This window comes from Pteropus alecto, unplaced genomic scaffold, assembly GCF_000325575.1.
Source record: "Pteropus alecto unplaced genomic scaffold, ASM32557v1 scaffold109, whole genome shotgun sequence".
NCBI classification, from domain to species: domain Eukaryota; kingdom Metazoa; phylum Chordata; class Mammalia; order Chiroptera; family Pteropodidae; genus Pteropus; species Pteropus alecto.
In genome coordinates this window covers 10,799,540-10,820,635 of record NW_006494608.1, presented here as the reverse complement: position 1 = coordinate 10,820,635, position 21,096 = coordinate 10,799,540, and the positions used below count along the sequence as shown (strand labels likewise).

At 36.6% G+C, this 21,096-nt stretch overlaps 1 protein-coding gene and 1 pseudogene across 1 annotated transcript in view; one reads left to right on the top strand and one right to left on the bottom strand.

Annotated features, from left to right (window-relative positions):
* Window positions 1-2,696: 2,696 nt before the first annotated feature.
* Window positions 2,697-2,815, bottom strand: LOC112473616 (annotated as a pseudogene).
* A 5,612-nt stretch (window positions 2,816-8,427) lies between these two features.
* The window catches only part of GSAP (gamma-secretase activating protein), a 54,547-nt gene continuing 41,878 nt past the window's right edge, over window positions 8,428-21,096 (top strand). Inside the window, exons 1-6 of the mRNA XM_025041917.1 lie at window positions 8,428-8,486; window positions 9,723-9,772; window positions 12,840-12,944; window positions 13,207-13,266; window positions 14,119-14,162; window positions 15,073-15,158. Of these exons, the coding sequence (XP_024897685.1) occupies window positions 12,909-12,944; window positions 13,207-13,266; window positions 14,119-14,162; window positions 15,073-15,158 (226 nt within the window). The 5' untranslated portion in view covers window positions 8,428-8,486; window positions 9,723-9,772; window positions 12,840-12,908. The remainder of the gene's footprint in view (window positions 8,487-9,722; window positions 9,773-12,839; window positions 12,945-13,206; window positions 13,267-14,118; window positions 14,163-15,072; window positions 15,159-21,096) is intronic.

Below are 21,096 nucleotides of genomic sequence, written 5' to 3'. Positions count from 1 at the left end.
TTCTTTTGTTAGCATAGTTGTCACTCAGATGTATTTTCCTGCAGTTGCATATGATGGAAAAACCCTTTTACATACTTTCCACGTGAGGCTTATGAAACAGTCCTAAGCTCCCACAGAACGAGCTTGGAGAATGTCAAGGAAACCAGGCCTGAGTCTGGACTGGACCTTTTCAGGGACCTCAGTAGAAGAGTTTTTGGGAGATGCTGGAGGCTCTCCCTGAAATCTCATCATGTGTATCACTCATCCTACCTCCCCTGCTGCCATATTACACTGAGAACCATAGCAGCTTTCTTCCTTCTTCTGTGCCTTGTCCTCCTCTTAGCATTCTCTGCTCTTCTTAGAATTAGGTGCAATGCTCACTTCAGAGGTGAAGGAACTGGACTAGCTTAAGCAAAATAGGATCTAAGATATTGGTGTTTTTACCCTTAAAACAAGGTATGGACAAAACCAGGATATGACCCTGATCTTCTGGGCTAATGAACTCCTTGATCAAAGAAGAGAAAGGCCCATTTGCTTGTGTTCCTCCCAATACAGAATCTTGGATTAGCTCCCTCCGCCTCCTAGTTCTTGAGTCTTTTAGCCTTGGAAATCATTTATTATCCTGGTAAACCCTTTAGTAACTATAATCTTTACATGCTGTTTACCATCTATGCCTGATAGTCATGCAGAATAATGACAAATTATGTATATTATAAAATATACTTTCAGACCAACTTCACCGTAAGCTTTATTTGATTATAACATTAACTCCTATTCAGGATTTAAACTTACCCAGTTTTGGAAGTTTGATGCAAGTGAGATTTAATGCAACCTCTAGTGAGATTATCTATCACTATCTTTAAACATAATTGAATGGACATTGTTATTGTATTGGATACCTCATACTTTGTCTTAGCTCACTTTTCATGCCAGCCTCTGCATTGAGAACCAGCTCTGCCCAAAGGTCATTTGACAGAGAATGCCTCACCTCAGCTCTTCTTCCTACTTCTTGCTTTTTGCCCAGAGCTCTTAGGAAAATCTGTTTACTACCTGCGTGTGTACCACCGGGAAGTATGGTTGGAAAGGATTCTCAATAGGGTAAGCCATGACCGCAGCGGGGCAAGGAGCTGAAAGATAAATACTCTCCCTTTCCATCCCTAAAGTGGATAATTCTGAGTTGCACTCCATGCAGCTCAAGACCCAAAGTGGTCATGAATGTGATAATGACCCTGATACTGGCATGCTCTTCTCCCTGGTTCAGTCTCCCCAGTCCCTCATGCCAGCCACTCATGGCTAAAGTGATTCTGTCTCCAAGATAACTTCTTGTCTTAGTTTGGGTTTCCTCCTAAGTAGAGTCTGAGGCAAATATTTGAGTGCACTTAGTTTATTTGGGGGAGGATCCTAGCAAAAACTATTAGAGGAGCGTTTAAACAGAGATCTTCAAGAAGGGAGGGAGCAAGTGTGTGGCTATCGGGAAAGCACATTTCTGGCAGAGCCAACAGCCAGCACGAAGGCTATGAGGCCAGAGTGTACTCAGTAAACTTGCTGTTTGAGGATAGTGAGGAGTCAGTGAGGATGGAGAGGAGTGAACATGGGGCAGAGTGGTACGAACTGAGGCCAGAGGAGAACAGAGGTGAGGTGCAGACAGGTGGTGGAGACCCTTAGGAGGCCTCTATTCAGTTAAGATTTCAGAAATGATGTGACCAGAGAATACTACAGGACCTATTAGACAGTTTTGTCTTCTGAATAAATATTTTGGTAAGGCTTATTTTATTTGTCCATGAATGACTTGGTAAGCCATTTGATTATAATATATAGTTGGCCTCAGGTGTTATTTAAAACTCTGTTGCTTATAATGAGATTTTTCCATTGCAAATGAGACAAACTGTTACATTTTTCACATGAACAAGGTAGGGTTCCTTGATTCACACACTTTACAACAGTTTTTATTAACAGTGCTTCCCCTCCTGGCTATGGCCATGACAGAGTAAATGTTTTATTTAGAAAATGGCTCACCGTAGGAAGCCAGGCCCAGCTGCCCCCTTCATCTTCCCCTGTAGACTTGCATTTGCCCCAAGAGGTAGGATGAGTGATTCAGAGATCTCTACTGGGCAGCGACTGGGGTGACTACATCTCTAGAGCCCCCACACCCCATTATAGACAGTTAAGTGCAGCAGACACTCCATGGAGCTACGGTTTGGTTTAAGTGCTCCAATAATCAGAGCTTCTTCAGACTCAGGCCCCGTTGGACTTTTCCAACCTTGTCACAATTTCTTAGCATGTACCCGCACCTGCATTGGACTAGCTTCTTTTGCCCACTCTCCTCATATTGTGCCTATTCCTGTGCTTTTTTTTCTAAAAAAAAAATTTTATTCAAGTTACTGAAACTAAAAAAAGTTTACCCATTTCTTTTACCCTTCCACCCTCCACCTCTTGCAACCACTAGTCCATTTTCTTTATCTATGAGCTTGGTTTTCATATATAAATAAATATGTATGTATTTTTTTTTAAAGATTCCACATATAATAGAGATTATATGGTATTTGCCTTTCTCTGTCTGACATATTTACTTAGCACAATGCCCTGGAGATTCATTCATGTTGTTGCTTTCATTCTGCCATGTCTACGTCCTGTGATACCCATATCCTGCCTCACCCTGTCTTACCCTTCAGTGATACTCTCTCCATTGACATCTGGATTCTCTAAAATTTTTTAAACGCCTACAACACCTGGTATTCCTAGGTGGTCTCCCAACCAAGTTCTAACCAGGCCCGACCCTGCTTAGCTTCCGAGATCAGATAAGATCGGGCAGGTTCAGGGTGGTATGGCCATATGGATTCTCTAAATTCTTAAGACAACTTGAAATACTTCATGCAATCAAGGGATTTTATGGTTGGAAGTGATTATAGAAATAATCTGGTTCTGTAGTTTATCATTTTATTTTTTAATAATAAGGTGCTGAGGCCTAGGAAAGCTTCGTGATTTGCTGAAAAGTATACATTAGATTAGTGGTAGAGCTTCAACTAGAACTGGTGTCTCCAGAATCCTCATCCAGAGTGCTTCCTTTTATACGACGAAAGCACTTAGTATGCTTTGGGGAGAATTTCCCATTTGCACAATTATTCTTCTCAATATGCTAATTTTATTAGTTAAATGTCTGGGCTGCTCTAAAGAAGGAGAATATTAGTATAGGAAGACGGTTTCTGCTCTTGAAAATCCTCCCATTTTAAAGGCAAATGAATTTAGATTATAGCTGGTTATCTCATTTGGGTACAAAATCTCATTGCCAAAAAAAAAAAAACACAACAAAACCTCATTGCCAGAAAGGCCAAATACAAGATGATTTCTTATTTTTCAATGAGAAGATTCCTCTGCCTGCCCTGCTAAAAAAAATTTTTTTCAGATTGAAACATATGAACTTTTATGGCAAGAGATAAAACAGTCAAATGTCAGCTGTAGTCTTTAATATAGTAATTTAGCTATATACACTTAACATAATTTTTTCTCATTCTTACATTTTTTCCTCATTCTCACATTTTTTTCTCATTCTTTTTTCTCATTCTTACGTTTCACCAAACATTTCTGTTCTATGTTTCATCTTGAGTGTCTTTGACATCAGTGTCTTATTCCTAGAGCCATTTTTTAAGTTATCAAGCAAATTCCTAAAGTGCCTCACCTTTACCTCTGCCTCAGTTATTAGAAACACAGCCCTTTTGAATTGGTGTATGATCCTGACACTGGGATTTTTAACCTAACCTACAAGTACTCATTGACCAAACAACATTTGGTTTTCATTTGTTCTGTTGTTGTATATTTGTGATCCCACATAATAATTCACTCACTATCTTGTTTTTTCAGTAATTTTTAAAGGTATGTTTACAGAGATATCCAGTTCATGCACTTGTGAGGCCTATCCTAGAAATTGTTTTACATTTTTTGACTTTTTTTTTTTTAATTAAGTAAAGCAATGCTGTCAGGTTACTTTCTTAAATAGTGAAAATTGGCATTAATTCAATCCCAGGCTGCTGTGCCACCCCCAAATTTTACATTGTTATTCAAAGTAAAGTCATTGAGAAAGTGAGGATATTAGTCTTTGTAAGAACTGAAATGTAAGCCAACCTCTTATTTTTTTGAAGTTTAATCTTGGGAGAGGAGAGCCTTTGGCCTGAATTAGTATATCTTTGGTAATCCTATTCTAGCTTGTGTCCAAGTACTTCCTTCTAATTGCTGTCTTTGATAACATTTGCTCAAATGTGACACTGAGGAAATAAGAGGGTCTTTATCAGTGCAGCTCCACATTCCTGAGGGAAGCCAGCCCTTGTGCTATTGATAGGTGCTGTCAACTGTAACATGTTCATGCATCAGAAATATCTTTTTATTTTCATATACAAACAGTATTTTCCATCATGCTATAGAACTGGAGTGACATTGAATTGAGTTGTGTTTGTTTAGACTTAGAAGCAAAAGGGCCTGTGACGCTACACTAAAAATGGCTGAGGAATGGGCGGCAACTTGTTCCTCATTCTATGCACATCAGCTTTTCCTTTATGATGCTTCCTGTACCTAGTTTGGGTTTTAATAAATGTCATAGTAAATTTTCATAAAATTGTTTTTCTTTGTGGAATAGCTAATATAACAGGCAACAAATTTATATTTTCAAAGTTCAGACCTATGTGGAGGAGATAATATGTGATATTCTAGTCTTTATTACTAAAAGCTTCCTTTATTTTGTAGGATCAAAGTGTTTGACTCTGTTGGTTGAAATCCACCCCATTAACAATGTGAAGGTTCTGAAAGCAGTGGATAGCTATATTTGGGTACAGGTAGGTGAGTCTGTCCTTTAACATTTATCTCGTTGATCAAAAGGCATGAAACCTGGAGGCACTGGTGCTTTTACACACATTATTATCACTTTTAATCCCCGACGCACTCTAGCAGATGGTATGCTAGAATTATCAGCTCTTCCTTTGCAAATATGGAAATCTTTAGAACTCAAACCTAACTCCTCTGTCTCTATTATATGTCATGGCTTGATAGTAATGTAATGTTTTACATGATAAAATATTGAACATAAAAACACATTTAAATGGTTTATTTAATGTATTCACATAGTTGACAGATTAAATATCTATGATTAAATAACTTAAGTAATCCTGGAATTTATCAACTCTGTGAACCGATGTAGAAGCACTATGTGTATAATGCAGGCGCACTAGATAAAGTCAGTCCTCCTTACCCGCACATTCTGAATTTGTGAATTCTACCGCTTGCTAAAATTTATTTGTAACCCCCAAATCAATACTCATAGTGTTTTCAAAGTCATTTGCAGATATGTTCAAAGTGGTGAAAAAGTTGTCACCCAATGCACATGTTTCCATCTGAGGTCGAGTAAGGTGATACTCTGCATTCTTGATTCAGTTCTCATACTTGTAAACAAATGTTTCCCGGTCTATCTAGTGCCATGTGTTTTGTTTTTTATTTTAATTTGGGGGCTTTTTGTTGGTGACTTCACTGTTTAAAATGTCCCCCAAGCATACTGCTAATGTTCCTAAGTGCAAGAAGGCTGCAATGTGCTTTACAGAGAAAATGTCTGTTAGTTAGATAATCTTCATTTAGGCATGAGTTTATAGTGCTGTTGACTGTGGGTTCAATGCTAATGAATCAGCAATACATATTAAATAAGGTGTCTTTAAACAGAAACATATTAAACAAAGTTATGTGTTAATTTGTTGACAAAAATGTAGTGACTAGAGGCTTTCAGGAACCTATCCCTGTGTCTTCTCAGGGAGCAATGGTTCATCATTCAGTGTACTGTTTGTGGTGACTTTAAAATTTCCTCGTGTAACCCAAAGTATCTGCCCCCTCTTCCTCCTACGGACTCCCAGCCTCAAGCCAGTGAGTCTCCCTCTTAAAGTGGGTGTTAGGAGAGGGGATTATCTGCCACTGTCAGCAGTCCTTCCACTTGTGAGTTTTTGCCACTACTCCTGGCTTCACTGTGGGCCACTCCTTGCTTCTAGACAGCCTGGGGTGGAGCTCCCGAGGAGCATTCCCCTTCCCCCAGGAAGCCACTCTGTTTACACTGTCATCATTGCAGGGATGACTGTGGGTTGGTACATTTTCCTTTCCTGGCCTGGTCTTTTGGCTTCCTTAGCATCTCCATAGGCGATTGAGATGTTATTGAAGGGTTGGGACACAGGAGGGGCAAAGTTTCTATAAATATTTGGTTGTACAACATTGTGACTATTAAAAACTACTAAATTGTGTACTTTAAAATAGTTTAAATTGTACATTTTATTTATATGAATTTTATCTTAAATTAAAAAAAAAATTAAAAGTACGTGATACACGACCACATACATAGGCCAAAGAGAAGTCCCCACACAAATAAAGTAAAACTACTCATCTTGTGACCCCATCTCAGTTTTTAGTACTGCTTTCTGCTCCCTTCTCCTCACGCCTATGCCCCTGGAGAAATTTCTTCCAACGTCCGTCTATCCGTGGCAAATCCTGCCTCCCCGCTATATCCCTCCTCTTCCCCTTTTAGAGAAACACCATTCACTGTCTGTTGAGTTTGGGCTAGTCCTGTGATCTATCTCCCTCCCTTTTCTCATCAAAACATCCATGGTGGTCTCCAGTAGTACATTTCTCTAAGTTTCCATGTACCTTCTCGACTCCCTTCACAGAGCAACTTCAGTAGGAAAGTAGTGAGTGGGGTTTGGATTTCAATCTGGTATCGTTTGACAGTTCTCTATTAGCATGAGGTGCATCTTTCAGATAGTTCCACTGGGTAAATATACACCCCTCTACATACCTATGGTAAATACTCTTTTCTAATGATGAATATTAATAATTAGAGTGTAGCTCATATTTGTGAAGGTAAATATTTCCCTAATATGATAAAATTTAGAGTCTTACTTACAATGCACAAAACAAACAAATGAACAAACAAACGAAAAACCCAAACCAGTCTTGCATACTTTTGTAGAGCTATGTCTGAAACCTTGCTCTAGGGCTGCCTCATAATAGAAAGCCACTACCAAATTGGACTTTAAAATTATGTTCTCACTGATTGCCACACAAAGACTATACAAAAGTTTTAAATCTAGCACCACCTTAGTCCAGATCGCAGTCCTAAGGGAGCATGCCTTGGCCACCTCTGTAGACCCAGGGAGGCCACATCATCTTCTGTAGAAGTATCTCCTTATTTTGAGGCACTGAGCATTTGCTCTTCCATTATCTATGTGGTGTCATTCATCTTTGCTTTCCCTCAACCCCAGGACTCAAAGTATCCTATTTGATGTGCCCAGTTTCACAAATCAGGAGATAATGAATTCTATATTATTTTTGTAGCTAAATTCTACATTGCTATCTATTTTTAAATTTTGAGGTTATTGCTGTAAAGAATGATATATAGTTAATGTTTTGTGCAATTTTGACAGGGAAACTTGACTACGAACTATTTTAAAAACTGGCTGGTTACATTTCCAATTTGTCATTATGAGAAGTTAGGACACCAGGTAACATATTTTGTCAAAAATTTTCTTAGTCTGTAGAAAGGCAGCCAACACAGAATAGGGAAATGAATGGTTATGTTCTTTTATTATGCTTTCAAGTTTAAAAAGTAAAATTCACCAGTGGATCTTATCTAGTAGGCTTTCATGTTATAAAATGAATCTGCTGATTTATAGTTACCTTTTTGTTGATGAAAGAATTAAGCCACTGGAGTCATCCCATGACCAGTGTTCCCTCATTATCAGGGCTGACGGCATAAAGCCTTGTGTTTCTGGCTGCCTTCTTCGTCCTGTCCTGTGAGCTGGTACCTATGGGAGAGCACAGAGGAGGAGTGGTATGGATCAAGCCTTTTTTCTCTAGGGGCAGTCATTTTATGCTTTGAGGCTTGTGAGCCCTCTACCACATGCCACACTGTGACTCATTGTTCTTTCTTGGAAAGTCCCTGGCTATGTTGTGCCTTGTCTCTTGGATGTTGGACTTTGGAAGTTATAATGGAGAGTCCATTTACTTATCTCGCAAATTAAATGCTAGTTGAACAACAAATGTATTGACCACTCTTATTTTGTGTATGTGAACTTTCTGTAGGAATGTTGTTTACATTGTTTCTGATTGGCTTCAGAATCACATATTCCAAATAGGATGCACTATCCCTATAAATAGCATACACTTTAGCCTTATTGTCTAAATGAATTATGTTGTACCTGCAATCAATTTTTCCCTGGAAAACTGAGCTCCTGAAAGGGTCCCATTTTCCTGCTTGCTTCCATCTGTAATACATGCATGCACGTAACTCACCTAAACTATTCTGTGGTTCCCAGTCCCTTGTATAGTATGTAGTGTATAATGATCAAATACAACTTTTGAAATATTTATGTAAGCAAGGTAGTTGCTTATGATTTTAATTAATTTTCTTTCCTTTTTGCAGTTCCTCTATCCACACGTTGACAGTCATCCTCTTCCAGAGAACCATTTGTTACTGATTTCAGAAGAGAAATGTAAGTGCATCTTTAGGAGGTATATGGAGACTTCATGAATGTCCCATCTAATGAAGTGTGGGACGTGACTAAATCTTCTATCTGTCCACTAGTCAGTGCTGAGGGTCTGCTGACCTTTGATATCCACTTGAGGCCTAGGATTCCTGTGGAAGGGTTTTTCCTACAGCCTCCATTTAATGTAACCTCAGGGTCTGCTCTATTTCCTCATCCTAGGAATGATAGGCCCTTCCATATATGGATTTCCAGTTTTGTCATGGGGGTAGGATGTTTGTAGAAGAGTTTTGCAGGTCATTGTTGCCTTCTGAAGTCCATCCTTCTTTAGGATGTCTGTCACAGTGGATAACCATGATATAAGGAGAGAGGCTTAGATGGAGAGAGAGGAAGGCATTAGAAGCTAGAAGAAATCCATGGTAGAACCTGAGGACACATACTAAGTTGGTCAAATTCAGATAGAGGGAAATAAGATTGGGACATCCTTTAATGATGTTTTCAAGTTGGGGCAGGGGCGAGAAAGGATAAAATTCACTAGTGGATCTTACCTAATAAGCAGTCTTTCGTGTTATAAGATGAAACTGCTGATTTATAATTGAATAAACAAGTCTGAAGGGTTAGGCTTGTGTTCAGTTCCTATGCTCTTGCCTAATTGTCAGTCTCACGTTTTTGTAATTAGAACTGGCAGAAGGCAAATATAGTGATTGAATCTCAATTGCTTACTGGGAGAAAGAGAACATTCACAAATCAAGGCAAAATGTTTAGAGTTTTGTTACTGTGAAATTGATCCATGTAAAAACACCTCCCCCAGATATCTTGTATAATAAGTTTCCTATCTGATACTTTCATACAAATAGGTGTCTGGAATTTGGAAACTGAAGATAAACCCTGCCAAATGAGCTCTTATTAGCTGTACATAAGACTGATGGTGTAGGGGAGGCAAATGCTTATTGAGGGAACCCAGTAGAGCAGACAGGTTAAATGCTTCATGTATTGTTGATATTGAAGAGCAGAGTAAATGCTGAATTTGAAACAGATTGTAAAGGGAGAGTGGAGTAAGATGGGTTGTGTTTTGAACATTTACTGTGAGATTTACTGTGAGATTGATGTCTGTGATAATATTTTTCAGCTAGTTGTTTAATCCGCACTTTTAAATAAAAAAATTGTTCACAGTAGTTAGGTGAAAAAAGTATTCACATTTTTCATGAATGTTAAATTATATTTCTGTTGTTTCTTTTAAAAAAGATATTGAACAATTTCATATCCAAGTCATCCAAGAAGATGGAAATAGAGTGGTAAATATTTGAAATTCCTTTTGCTTCAGAGCTTTTTTCACAAAGTGACATTTCTAGATTGTCAATTAGGCCTTTCTAATTTTTATAGATTAATATCATAGAAACATAACACTTTCTTTATTTGATGTCTTTCAAATTATATACTTATTGTTGTAACATGAGAAATAATTCAAGATATATGAAGGGGTTAAATATCCCCTTTATCTCTATCTCAGCCTCCAATCTCAGTCTCCTGACATAATATTGACAGCCATATGTGACTATTTCCACACCTTTTACCTTGCTCAAGTGCACATATACAAGGATTCAGTTTTTTTTTTTTTATCAAAATAGAATCATTATATATTAATTTGCTGCTTTTGTTTTTGCTTTGTACCTAATAGATCCAGGGGGTATCCCTATAAGTTGCTAAATAGAGATATAACTTTTTTAATCTAATTTTTTACATAGATACATATACATAGATATAAATGAGATCATAACATATATGCTGGGATTTTATATAATTCAATTTTCTTTCCTTTTTTTTTTTTTTTTTTGCTTATTTTCCACTTCTCTGTCTCCTTTTCACCTTTAACTTTCTTTCACAACCTGGTATGTATCCTTTCATACTTTTCTCTATACCTGTATTATCTGCCATCTCCACCCTGACACACCCAGGGGTTTGTTATTCACTCCTTCCTCCTTCAACTTTGTGGAATTACCTGCAAATCAACTAGAATAATTCCAATTCATTTTCTTTAGAAGTACATAATAGTCCCTGACATGGGTGTACAATTTTTCATCTACGCTCCCACAGGTGGACATTCACTTGATTGCCAATTTTCTTTTACTTGTTTACATTAGAAATTGTCTCAAATATTTTTGTGTCTATAGCTTTACATATTTAGTACATATATTCTTGGGGATAACTCCTCAGGAATGGATAATTAGGTTGATGTATATATGCTTTAATACATTTCAACAAATTTTCCAGATTGTGTTCTAAAAACTTGTTAACAACTTCGCAGTTTACAACCAAAGTTTTACCCTTTCCTTCTATCCATACCACTAATAGATGTATTTGTCTTTAAAAAAAATTTACAATTTAATGGGTATAAGTTGGTAATATTATTATTTTAGTCTGTATTTCCCTTAATATTGGTGAGTTCGAGCATCTACTATGCTTATTGGCTGTTTGAATTTGCTTTTCTGAAAGTTGCTTAGTTGTATCCTTGTCTATTTTTTTACTGAGTTGCCTGTTCTTTACAGTTTGTATGAGATATTAATATATTAAAAATGATTTCCTTCAATATTTAAATAGTCTGTATCAAAATAGTCTTCCTCTGAAAATTTTAAAGTTATGTGAACAGAATCAAAATGGAAAATGGCATTTATTTATATGTATCGACTATTAATTGCCCCAAATCAAGAGGCCAGGCTAGAAAATGACCAGAACATGTGTGGCTGGAGCTCTGGGCCACCAGTGGCTAAGTGGATAGAAGGGCAAGGTCATGGCCAGTGGTCAGGAAAGGGTCATGCCAGAGAGGAAAGAGCAAGGCAGGATCCCACAGCATGAGAATTTAGAAGAAAGAATTATATAAACAAGTTAGGGTCAGAAGCTGGGAATGGGCATAGACAGAGGACTGGCTGTTCAGAAGAGGGTTTGGGAGCCAAGAAGACATTGCAGAGAGAGTGAGGGCAGGAGGCACTCGTCAGCAGTCCAGAAAGGATTCTCCCAGCCAAGAGAGTGCAGCCTCAGCTTTCTTTCATCCTTGTGTGCTCTTTTGTGAGGCACTTTTGCCTTCATTCTTAAAGGCTTAGATGACAGCTACTTAAAGCAGTGTGTTGTTCCACGTATTACTCACAACATCCCTGCATGATAGAGGTGGTATTATAATTATCCCCATTTTTACAGGGAACAACACAAGCAAGACTCACAGAGGTGAGGTAGCTCTAGAGAGGAACAAAACTTAGATGTGAACCTGAGTTGCCACACCCTGATGCCTGGGCTGTCATCAGTATATCTCTTCATCTGAGAGTTCCCCAAATCTACCCCAACCTAACACATTTCAGAGAAATGGAAACAAGGGTTGTCCAAGGTTTAGAGACTGACAGGTATTCTTGGATATTGTCTCCAGTATCACTTTTCTGTCTAAATTAATGGACCTCGGCAAGCCAAAAACAGAGATGCATGATTCTACATCCCCTGTGTCTCCCTCGAGTTCTAAGTTGCCCTCAGTGGAGAAATTCCTATTAGAATTAGAGAGGGTTTAGGCATTAAAAATGGGCCATTCTGATGTTTTCCCTTTTTTCTCATTTCTTCTACGTCAACCTGTCTACATTCTTTACTCATCTGTCCCAATATAGATTACTTTTGCTATATAAGCATTTTGAGGAAAGTGAATTCTTAATTCTTTGTATTTATTGTAGTATTTTTGACGATTTACATACTTTTTTCATTTTCCTCCTTTTGAATAGCATTCCTTGAGTAGTAGTATGTGCTATAAATATGACATCGAGAGTATGAAGATGTTACAGAAGAGTGCATACTCACTGGGGGAGACTTAGAGTATTAATTAAAATGTAACTGAAATAAAAGCATGCCAAAGCACCATGGGGATACAGAGGTGGGGACCTTCACCTTTGTCTTGGGCCTTAGTTTTTTCCTTGGCATCCCAGCCTTTGTGAAGGCTTCTTGTCTGCAGAGACTTGAATGGTCTCTGAACCCAAACAGGAAGCTCTGAATCTTTTACTAAATTAGCTATTGATTTGTGGTAGATGTGGCTTGCCTTCAACAACACCAGCCTGTCTGTTACATTAGGCATAGAATAAAATAATATATTATAAAGTGTTTAGGCAGAGAAAGTAATGAAATGATACCTTAAATTTTTCCTGGAAAGACTTTACATATGTATGTGGTGAGGATGGGGGGCTGCTAAAAATAAACCATGGAAATATATATTGTATTACAAAGATGTATAAAGATAATGTATGTATTATAAAGATAGAATATGCAAAATAATAATGAATTGTAGATCTGTCCTCTTTTAAAACAGTTATTTCTAAAATCTTTTTGCCTCTTTAGGTGATTAAAAATTCTGGCCATCTCCCAAGAGACAGAGTAGCAGAGGATTTCGTCTGGGCTCAGTGGGATATGTCAGAGCAGAGATTATACTACATTGACCTGAAGGTAAAAACTAGTCTACTGGCCCTCCTTTTTATAGGTGCAATTGGATTTTGACATTATCATAATCGTAATTTGTTAATCACTGCATTTTCATTGATGGGGGCTGTCAGTAAAGGTTTATTAAAAATAATGAAAAGGTTTTCATTACTGTTTGCATCTTGGCTGCTTTCTTTTCTGGCTCTCATTCGTGCTTTCTCTTTTTTTTTAATTAGTGCTTTTGTTGACTTTTTGAGTAATATGTCATTTATTCTGTTTTCTCTTTTAGAAATCAAGGAGTACCTTAAAATGCATCCAGTTTTGTGCTGATGAGAACTTTAACTTAATGGTAAGTTCAGAGAATTATTAAGCTACAGGAAATTTAATGACACGTTGCCTCCTTTAAAAGAGAGTTGTTACCATAAACAGCATTTTAGCATTCTTGATGTTGTGTCAGTCTCCTATGTAAGCAAGTAAAATAGTTCTTGGCATTTAACTCTATAACAGATGCAATTAATATAGGTGATTAGAAGAGCACACACAGGAAATTTCTGCTAACTAAATACCTCACATTAAAGAAACAAGTATAAGAGTAAGGATTAGTAGATGATAATAGTATGGTCTATAGCTTTAAGTGGTTATTAGTTATTTGATGCCAAAGGACTTGTGAGATCGGTGGATTTGAGAATAAGGTAAAGAGCCAATGAGAAGGTATAGTTTAATTAGTAAAAATCTAGCATGACTCCTGAAAAAGCTATTTGGAATGCTAGAATCAATACTGGTGTCTTATGTAGATTGGTATCATATCATTATAAGAATTTATTTATTCCTTCTCCTCCCCACCCACTTTTTTTTTTTTGACTCATCCACTGTTCTAAAGACACAGTCCTTCTCCCCTTATATGGTCATATGGTTTATTATACTACCTGTTTATGATATTCAAATCTAAGGCAAAATTTGCCAAGTATTAGCCCTTTGAAAAATAAATATACATCAAGCTTGTGATTGTACATAAATTCCAGAATATTCTTGATGGGATTTCTGTGCCATGGCTTTGAGGAATAACTTCTGAAGATAATGATGGTTAAATGGGCTCTTCACATTAGGCAAGCACAGCCTTGTCAGGCATGCTCTGGTTTTCAGAACTAATGTCACTTAATTAAGGTCATCTTTTGTTTGTTTTCTTCTGATTTTTTAACAGTTTGAAGCACCGTTGGACATACCATTAAGTGATTCAGTATTTAAGTAAGTTATTCATAGGTTACTAATAATTTTTATAGATACTCATGGGCAGAATGATTATGTTTATATCTAATATATGGCATGCAGATAAAATGATAATTTGATATTCCTGTGTGTGTATCTTCTTTTATACTTCTGTTCTCTTTAGAGAACATAAACAGCCTTAACAAGCACGAACAGAGGGTATTTCCATGTTAAGTCAATCATATTGATTTTTGTAGCCATTTACTTCTGTAGGGCATATCCATTTATTTAGATCTGGAAGTGCTCTTCTCTATGTGATTCAATAAAGGATTTGATGAGTTAGAGCTACATTTAGAATCAAACATCAAAACCCTTTTCTTGTTGCCATTAAAGAGGATGTCACAGGTCAATCCACTTGTAGTTCAGCTGACTCTACCACTTATTTTCTGTTTTCCTTTTTACATGAAAGGTAATTTTTCCCCGCCCCCAGACTGTTTTAAATGTAGTAAAAACATGAAACACTTTTGAAAAAATAGACACAAGGCCAACAGTACACAGAAGAAAAGAAAATCTTCGTGAATTAGATTAGTGATAATCCTAAACTGTTAAATGTTTTCACTAGTTTTCATCATATATACATTCAGTTGTGCTTATTTTGAAACATAATATGTGCATTACTCTAAATCAGAAAAAGCTATAAAAATGTAAATTGAAAGCAATATTTTTTTTCTGTTGTCCAGGCCACAGAGAAAATCTACTAAGCTAACAAACAAAACTTGACATGTATTTGTTTTAATTACTGTTTTATAGAATTTTTTTAACCAAAAAACATGTTATCTACTTAAATTTCTCAGGGACATGTCTCTACTTCTGTGGGTATAAGTGGTTACTGTCCTTTATAAGGGAACTTATTTTTAAATTCACTTACAATTTCTTTTTATATTCTTAGGCTTGTCAACTTTGGATGTGATGATATTCAAGACCAAGACAAATCATCCAAATACCCGATGCTGTGCATTTTTACCAACCATACAGGTAGAACCAGGGTTGCATTTATCAATTTATTTGACTATACTTGAGTTCTATACAAAATTTAGTTAATGTTTAGCTATATGGTTCTTGAAAATGAAATGGAATAGAGCAATATTGTTACATAAGTGATCATATGGAGTTTTATATACTAGATTATCCTCTCCACTGTAATTTTACATATCTGCTGTCTGTTTTAAAAAGCCACAGTCAGCAACGTTATTTTTCTAAAATTATTTTTTGTATTATTGTTCTAACAGAGTGGATGGATTTGAATTTGATCTACATTTTCTCACCTGCTCCATATTTAACAAATGGCACAGAATGGGATTGCATTTGCATCAGGCTTACTGACGTGTTTGAGTTCTAAATCTATATACTTGGACACTTTAAGAGCCATACTATAAGCTACTGAGCTAACAATCAAAGCTTGACATAAAATTATTAGTGTACAATAGTCTGACTCTTAACACCTGCTTATTGTAGGTAGAGAAAATAAATAAGGGGGAATAAAGAGTACCCGAAAATGAGAGGAATATGATTACATGAATGAATCTGGTGAAAACAAAAACTGCTCATTACCCTTAACAACCATCTAAATAGTCAACTCTAATAACTAAATCTAATAGTCATTTTTAATATCCACACTCGAGTAGATATTTATCAGTTGAGTTAAGTCGTACTTGGACTAAAGTTGTATTCTTTTAAAGCCAAATTATGTGGTATTCATTAAGCCAACATCTATGAAGCACTTACTATGTGCTAGGTTTTGGGGATACAATGATTAGCAAAACTAACCTAGCCTTTATTGATATAGAGGTTACAATTTGGTGTGGATTTTTAACATTAAATAAGTACACACATAATATTTAAATAAAAGTATGAGAAATATGAATGAGAATTATAGGAAGCAATGAGAGCATATAACAGAGGTTTAATGGAAGATACTAGTTTCTTCAAATATGTTCTACTTCAGCCAGTCCATCTCTGTTTCTACCTTCCTCCAAGACATCCTGTTCTGTTCTTAGTCCTGAAAATTGTTCCCTTTCCCACTGCACGCCTTCATAATTCATTCCATTTCCCCCTCAGCCACATGAGTTCTTCCATAAACCAGTTTTGGGGAGTTTAGGGAGGGAAGTGATATTTCATTTGAGACTTAAAGGATATATATGAACTAAGAGCGGTGTGACTGAAGTAGAGAGATCAATGGGAAGAGTATTGTGAGAGAAAGCTGAAGAGGTAGGCAGGAGCCTGATGGTGCAGACCAGGGAAATAGTTAGGATTTCATTCTAAGATTCATTAAAGTTTTTTTTTTTTAATGGCATTTTATATTGAGATTACTCAAGCATACAGAAAATTTCAAGAATATAATGGACACCCATGTACCTTTCACTTAAGCAGTTGTATCATTTGCAGTATTTGCTTTATCATTCTCCTTTCATATAAGTACCATTTTCTTCCTTTTGACTAAATCATTCAAAGTAAGTTGCAGATATCATGATACTTTACCAATAAATAATTCAGCATGTATCTCCTTAGGTTAAGGACATAATTTTATATAACCTCTTTTAGTTCCATTATCACTAAAAGAAATGAATTGTTAATTAGTAAAGTATTTAATATTCAAATTTCCATAATTATTTAAAAATATGTGTGTACGTATATATGTGTATCATATAAATAATTGTGTATGTATATAACTTTTGAAGTTAGGATCCCAGCGAGATATATGCATTATATTTGGTTATGTCTTTGTATTCTCTTTTAATGTACATCGATTCCCGCCTCCTACCTGTTCCCCCCGCAGCCCCCTTTTTTCTTTTCACAACAACGACATTTGGAAGAGTCCAGGCCATTTGCCTTGTGGAATGTCCCACATTCTGTATTTGTCAAATTGTTTTCTTGTGAAATTATTTAACTTTTTCCTCTACCCTCTATATTTCCTGTAAATTGGAAGTTAGTCCTAAAGGCATCATTAGATTTAGGTTAAACATTTTTGGTAAGAATACTTCCTAGGTGGTGTTGTGAATTTTATTGGTACCAGATCAGAAGGCATGTAATGTCAGGATGTCTTAATATTAGTGATGCTACATTTGGTGACTGGGTTAAGTGGTCACCACTGTCTGTCTCCCTTGTAAAGATGCATTTTAACCTTTGCATTAGTAATCTGTGAAGAGATACTTTGGCATCTTGTGACTATCCTATTCTGCAGCAACTTCTCAGCTGTTGGTTTAGGATCCATTGATGCTCCTTCACTGAAATGTTGTAAGCAGAAAGTGACATGGTTAGATATAAAGTTTTAAAAGGTCACTCTGGTGGCTGTGTAAAGAATGGGTTAGAGGAGGCAAGAATGAGAGATGAGAGATGAGCAGTTAGGATGAGGCTGCTTAAACTAAGAGAGGCAGTAGAGGTGGAAAGAATCGTGTGGATTTGAGATGCATTTTGGAGACGGAACTGAGAAGACGTGCTATAAATTAGATGGAGAGGAATGGTTCTCAGATTTCTGGCATAAGCAAATAAATGAACAGTAGTGCCATTTACTGAGTTATAATGGTTTTGGCGGGCCTTAGAAAGGGAGATGTGAATTTTGTTTTGGATGTGTTATCTAAGAGATCTGGAGCTTTGAAGAGGGTCAGGACTGGAGATGAATGAATGTGGAAGTTGTCAGACTACAGCTGGCCTTTGAAGTCATGCGAGGGGCCTAGGATCGAAAGGAAAGAAGTTTAGGGATAAAATCTGGGAACAAAAATATGTGAAGGTTAGGTTTAACATCCCAAGAAAAAGGAAAACAAACGTCTGGAGAGAATACTAAGGAGGGATACTAAGTGTGGTATTACAGCAGCCAAAGACAGAGGGGTTTCACGCAGGAGAGTGGCTGACTGTTACTGGGTAGTGAGAGGAGAGTCCACTGGGTCTAGTGGCATGGAGGTATTTATAAGTAGTTTGTGTTGGGTGAAATCTTGATTGTGATGGGTTAAGTGGCACATGGGAGTTGAAAAAGATCGTGGCAGTGTGAGTACACCTGAGAGAGGCAGCAGCTAGAAGGAGAAGTAGGATTTAGGGAATATTATTTTTAAGATAGTAGAGACTTCAGTATGTTTGAATGCTTACAGGATAGTGCCAAGAGAAAAGATGACAATATGCAGCAGAGAGGGATAACTGGTAGAGTGAATTTGCTTAGAAGGTGGGATGTGAAGGGATCCAAGGCTCATGTGGAGGGACCAGGGTAGGTTCTTCCGTAGTACTTCACTTTGAATCTTTTGGACATAAACAATCATTTTAGGCTTTTATTTTATGAAGCTTTTATTCCTTTTCATTTTATTTCTATGGGAATTTCTCATGAATAGTAGCAGCTATCATTTGTAAATGGGCTATCTATGACATACTTAATAAAATGTTAGGTTTATCTGGCATGAGGTGTGAAAGTCTGGTTTTTCCTTTCTCAGCAGTGTCTAGGAGAGTGGAGGATGAGCCTGCTCTCACAGTCAGCTGTGAAATTAAAAAACAAGACTGTTTCAAATGAGATGCTTCCAGATTTAAGCTGAAACAAGCCAGAGAAGCAACTTTTAGGTTTTCGACTAATAAATTGTCAGATCATGGGTTTCCCAAGATACTTACCAAAAATTATTTTTTACATTCGTGGTCAAACTATCAATAAGCTATTTAATCAAAGTAGAAATGGAGAAAGGAGCAACTAGTCTAATTCCTATATAGCACTCTCTATAATAGAGAACTTAATTTTCCAGAAAACATGGTTCATAAAAGGAATGCCAATAGACTCGGGGCCTTATACAGACTCAGCTTATTTCAAATATTTATATCAATGATGATGCTATGATAATGTTTGATATTCACTTGTCACATATTGGTCATTGGGAGTTACTTTATACTTTCTTTGCATTGCTTCTTACATTCTGGACAGTATCTTTGTCTTTAATTTTCTGCCTTAAGAAATGAAATTCACTATTTTCTAAGGAATAGAGATGAAAATATCGATGATGGGGGTGCTCATGAGAGTTAATAGTGGATAAAAGTGTCACTTTTATATTGAATGTTGCTTATTTATTAATATATAAGGCCACTTATGTATTAAGATTATGAGTTCACATAGATTTTCCTAATCTTTTACAGTGGGAGCGTAAGTCAGAGACTTCTTAAAGCATTGAATGAAATAAAATGTTCTCATTCCTTCCCTGGCTGATAGTCAACCTTGAAGCTGTACTTACAGCACTTGTGTGTGTTCTAAGTCAGTGGCTGTAATTCTTTTTTTGAGCACCACCTACTGGGAGATAGTGAGGGGTGAAAAGTGTAAATTCTTCCTGTTAGTATATTTTTAAGAGTCGCCCTTCACAAGTTCCCAGAATTAGGCTTGTGTTTTAGTATTTTGTAGAGGCTTTTACAATGAGATAATTTCCCTTGGAAAACTTTGTCCATAATAGCTTTCATTGTCCAAATGATTTCCCGAAGACTAGCCAACTTTGAGATGTTATCTTCATCATTGATGAATATTTGTTAAACATCTCTGGACACACCATTAAGAGCATGCCTTGCTTTTTCAAACTGTGACTTCTCACAACTTGTAAATAGCAGCAAAATTCTTATAGAATAATGATAACAGCTAACCTTTATCTCACTTAATTCTCACATAATAACTATGAAGTAGGTTCTATATTTTCTTTATTTACAGATGAGGAAGCTGAGGCTTAGAGAACTTAATTAACTTGCCTCAGGCAAATGTAAAAAATACTGATGCCTGAATTTCACCCTCAGAGGTTCTGTTTTAGTTGGTTTAAACTGGGCATTTGTGAACCCAGGTAAGTTTAATGTACTTTTAGGGTTGAGAACCAATGCTCCCGAACTGTGTTGTCCAATTTGGTAGCCAGTAGCCACAGGTAGCAATTACAATTTAAGTTAATTCATATTAAATAAAATGAAAAAGCAGTTCCTCAGTCACACTAGCCACATTGTAAATGCTCAATGGCCATGGGTGGCTAGTGGCTACTATATTGGACAGCACAGAAATAGAACCTGTACATTATCAGAGAAATTTCTAAGTATGGGACAGCTCTGCAGAGCCTGTGCATGTGCCATTTCACCTTGCCGTGACTTTTTTTCCTCCTTTGGGATTTGGAGGGGGGAACTAAGTCACAACCTTACTACTTGGAAATATTTGCTTATGAGATCTTATATGGCTCTCAGGGAATGTAATTAGGTACATTTATTCTATATCTCACTTTAAAATTTTTTAAAATATTTTATTTTATATTAGTTTCAAGTATACAATACAGTGGTTAGACATTTATATAATTTATAAAGTGATCCCCCCCCCGAATACTCTGGTCCCATCTGGCACTATACATAGTTATTACAATAATATTGACTATAGTCCCTGTGCTGTTCTATATATCCCTGTGACTGTTTCATAGCTACTAATTTGTACTTCTTCATCCCTTCAATTTTTTACCCATCCTCCCACCTGCTTCCCTCTGACAATCACCAGTTTGTTCTCTGTATCTGAGTCTGTTTTTTTTTTTTTAGCTCGTTTCTTTAGTTCCTTAGATTCTGCATATAAGTGAAATCATATGATATTTATCTTTCTCTGACTTATTTCACTTAGCATAATACCCTCTAGGTTCATCCATGTTGTTGCAAATGGTAAGATCTCATCTTTTTATGGCTGAGTAATATTCCATTGTGTATCTGTACCACCACTTCTTTATCCAATCCTCTATTGATGGGCATTTAGTTTGCTTCTATATCTTGGCTATTGTGAATAGCACTGCTGTGAACAAGGGGTGCATATATCTTTATGAACTAGAGTTTTGGTTTTCTTTGGATAAATACCCAGAAGTGAAATTTCTGGGTCAAAAGATAGTTCCATTTTTAATTTTTTTGAGGAAACCTCAAACTGTTTTCTACACTCTATTCCCTTTTCTCTACATCC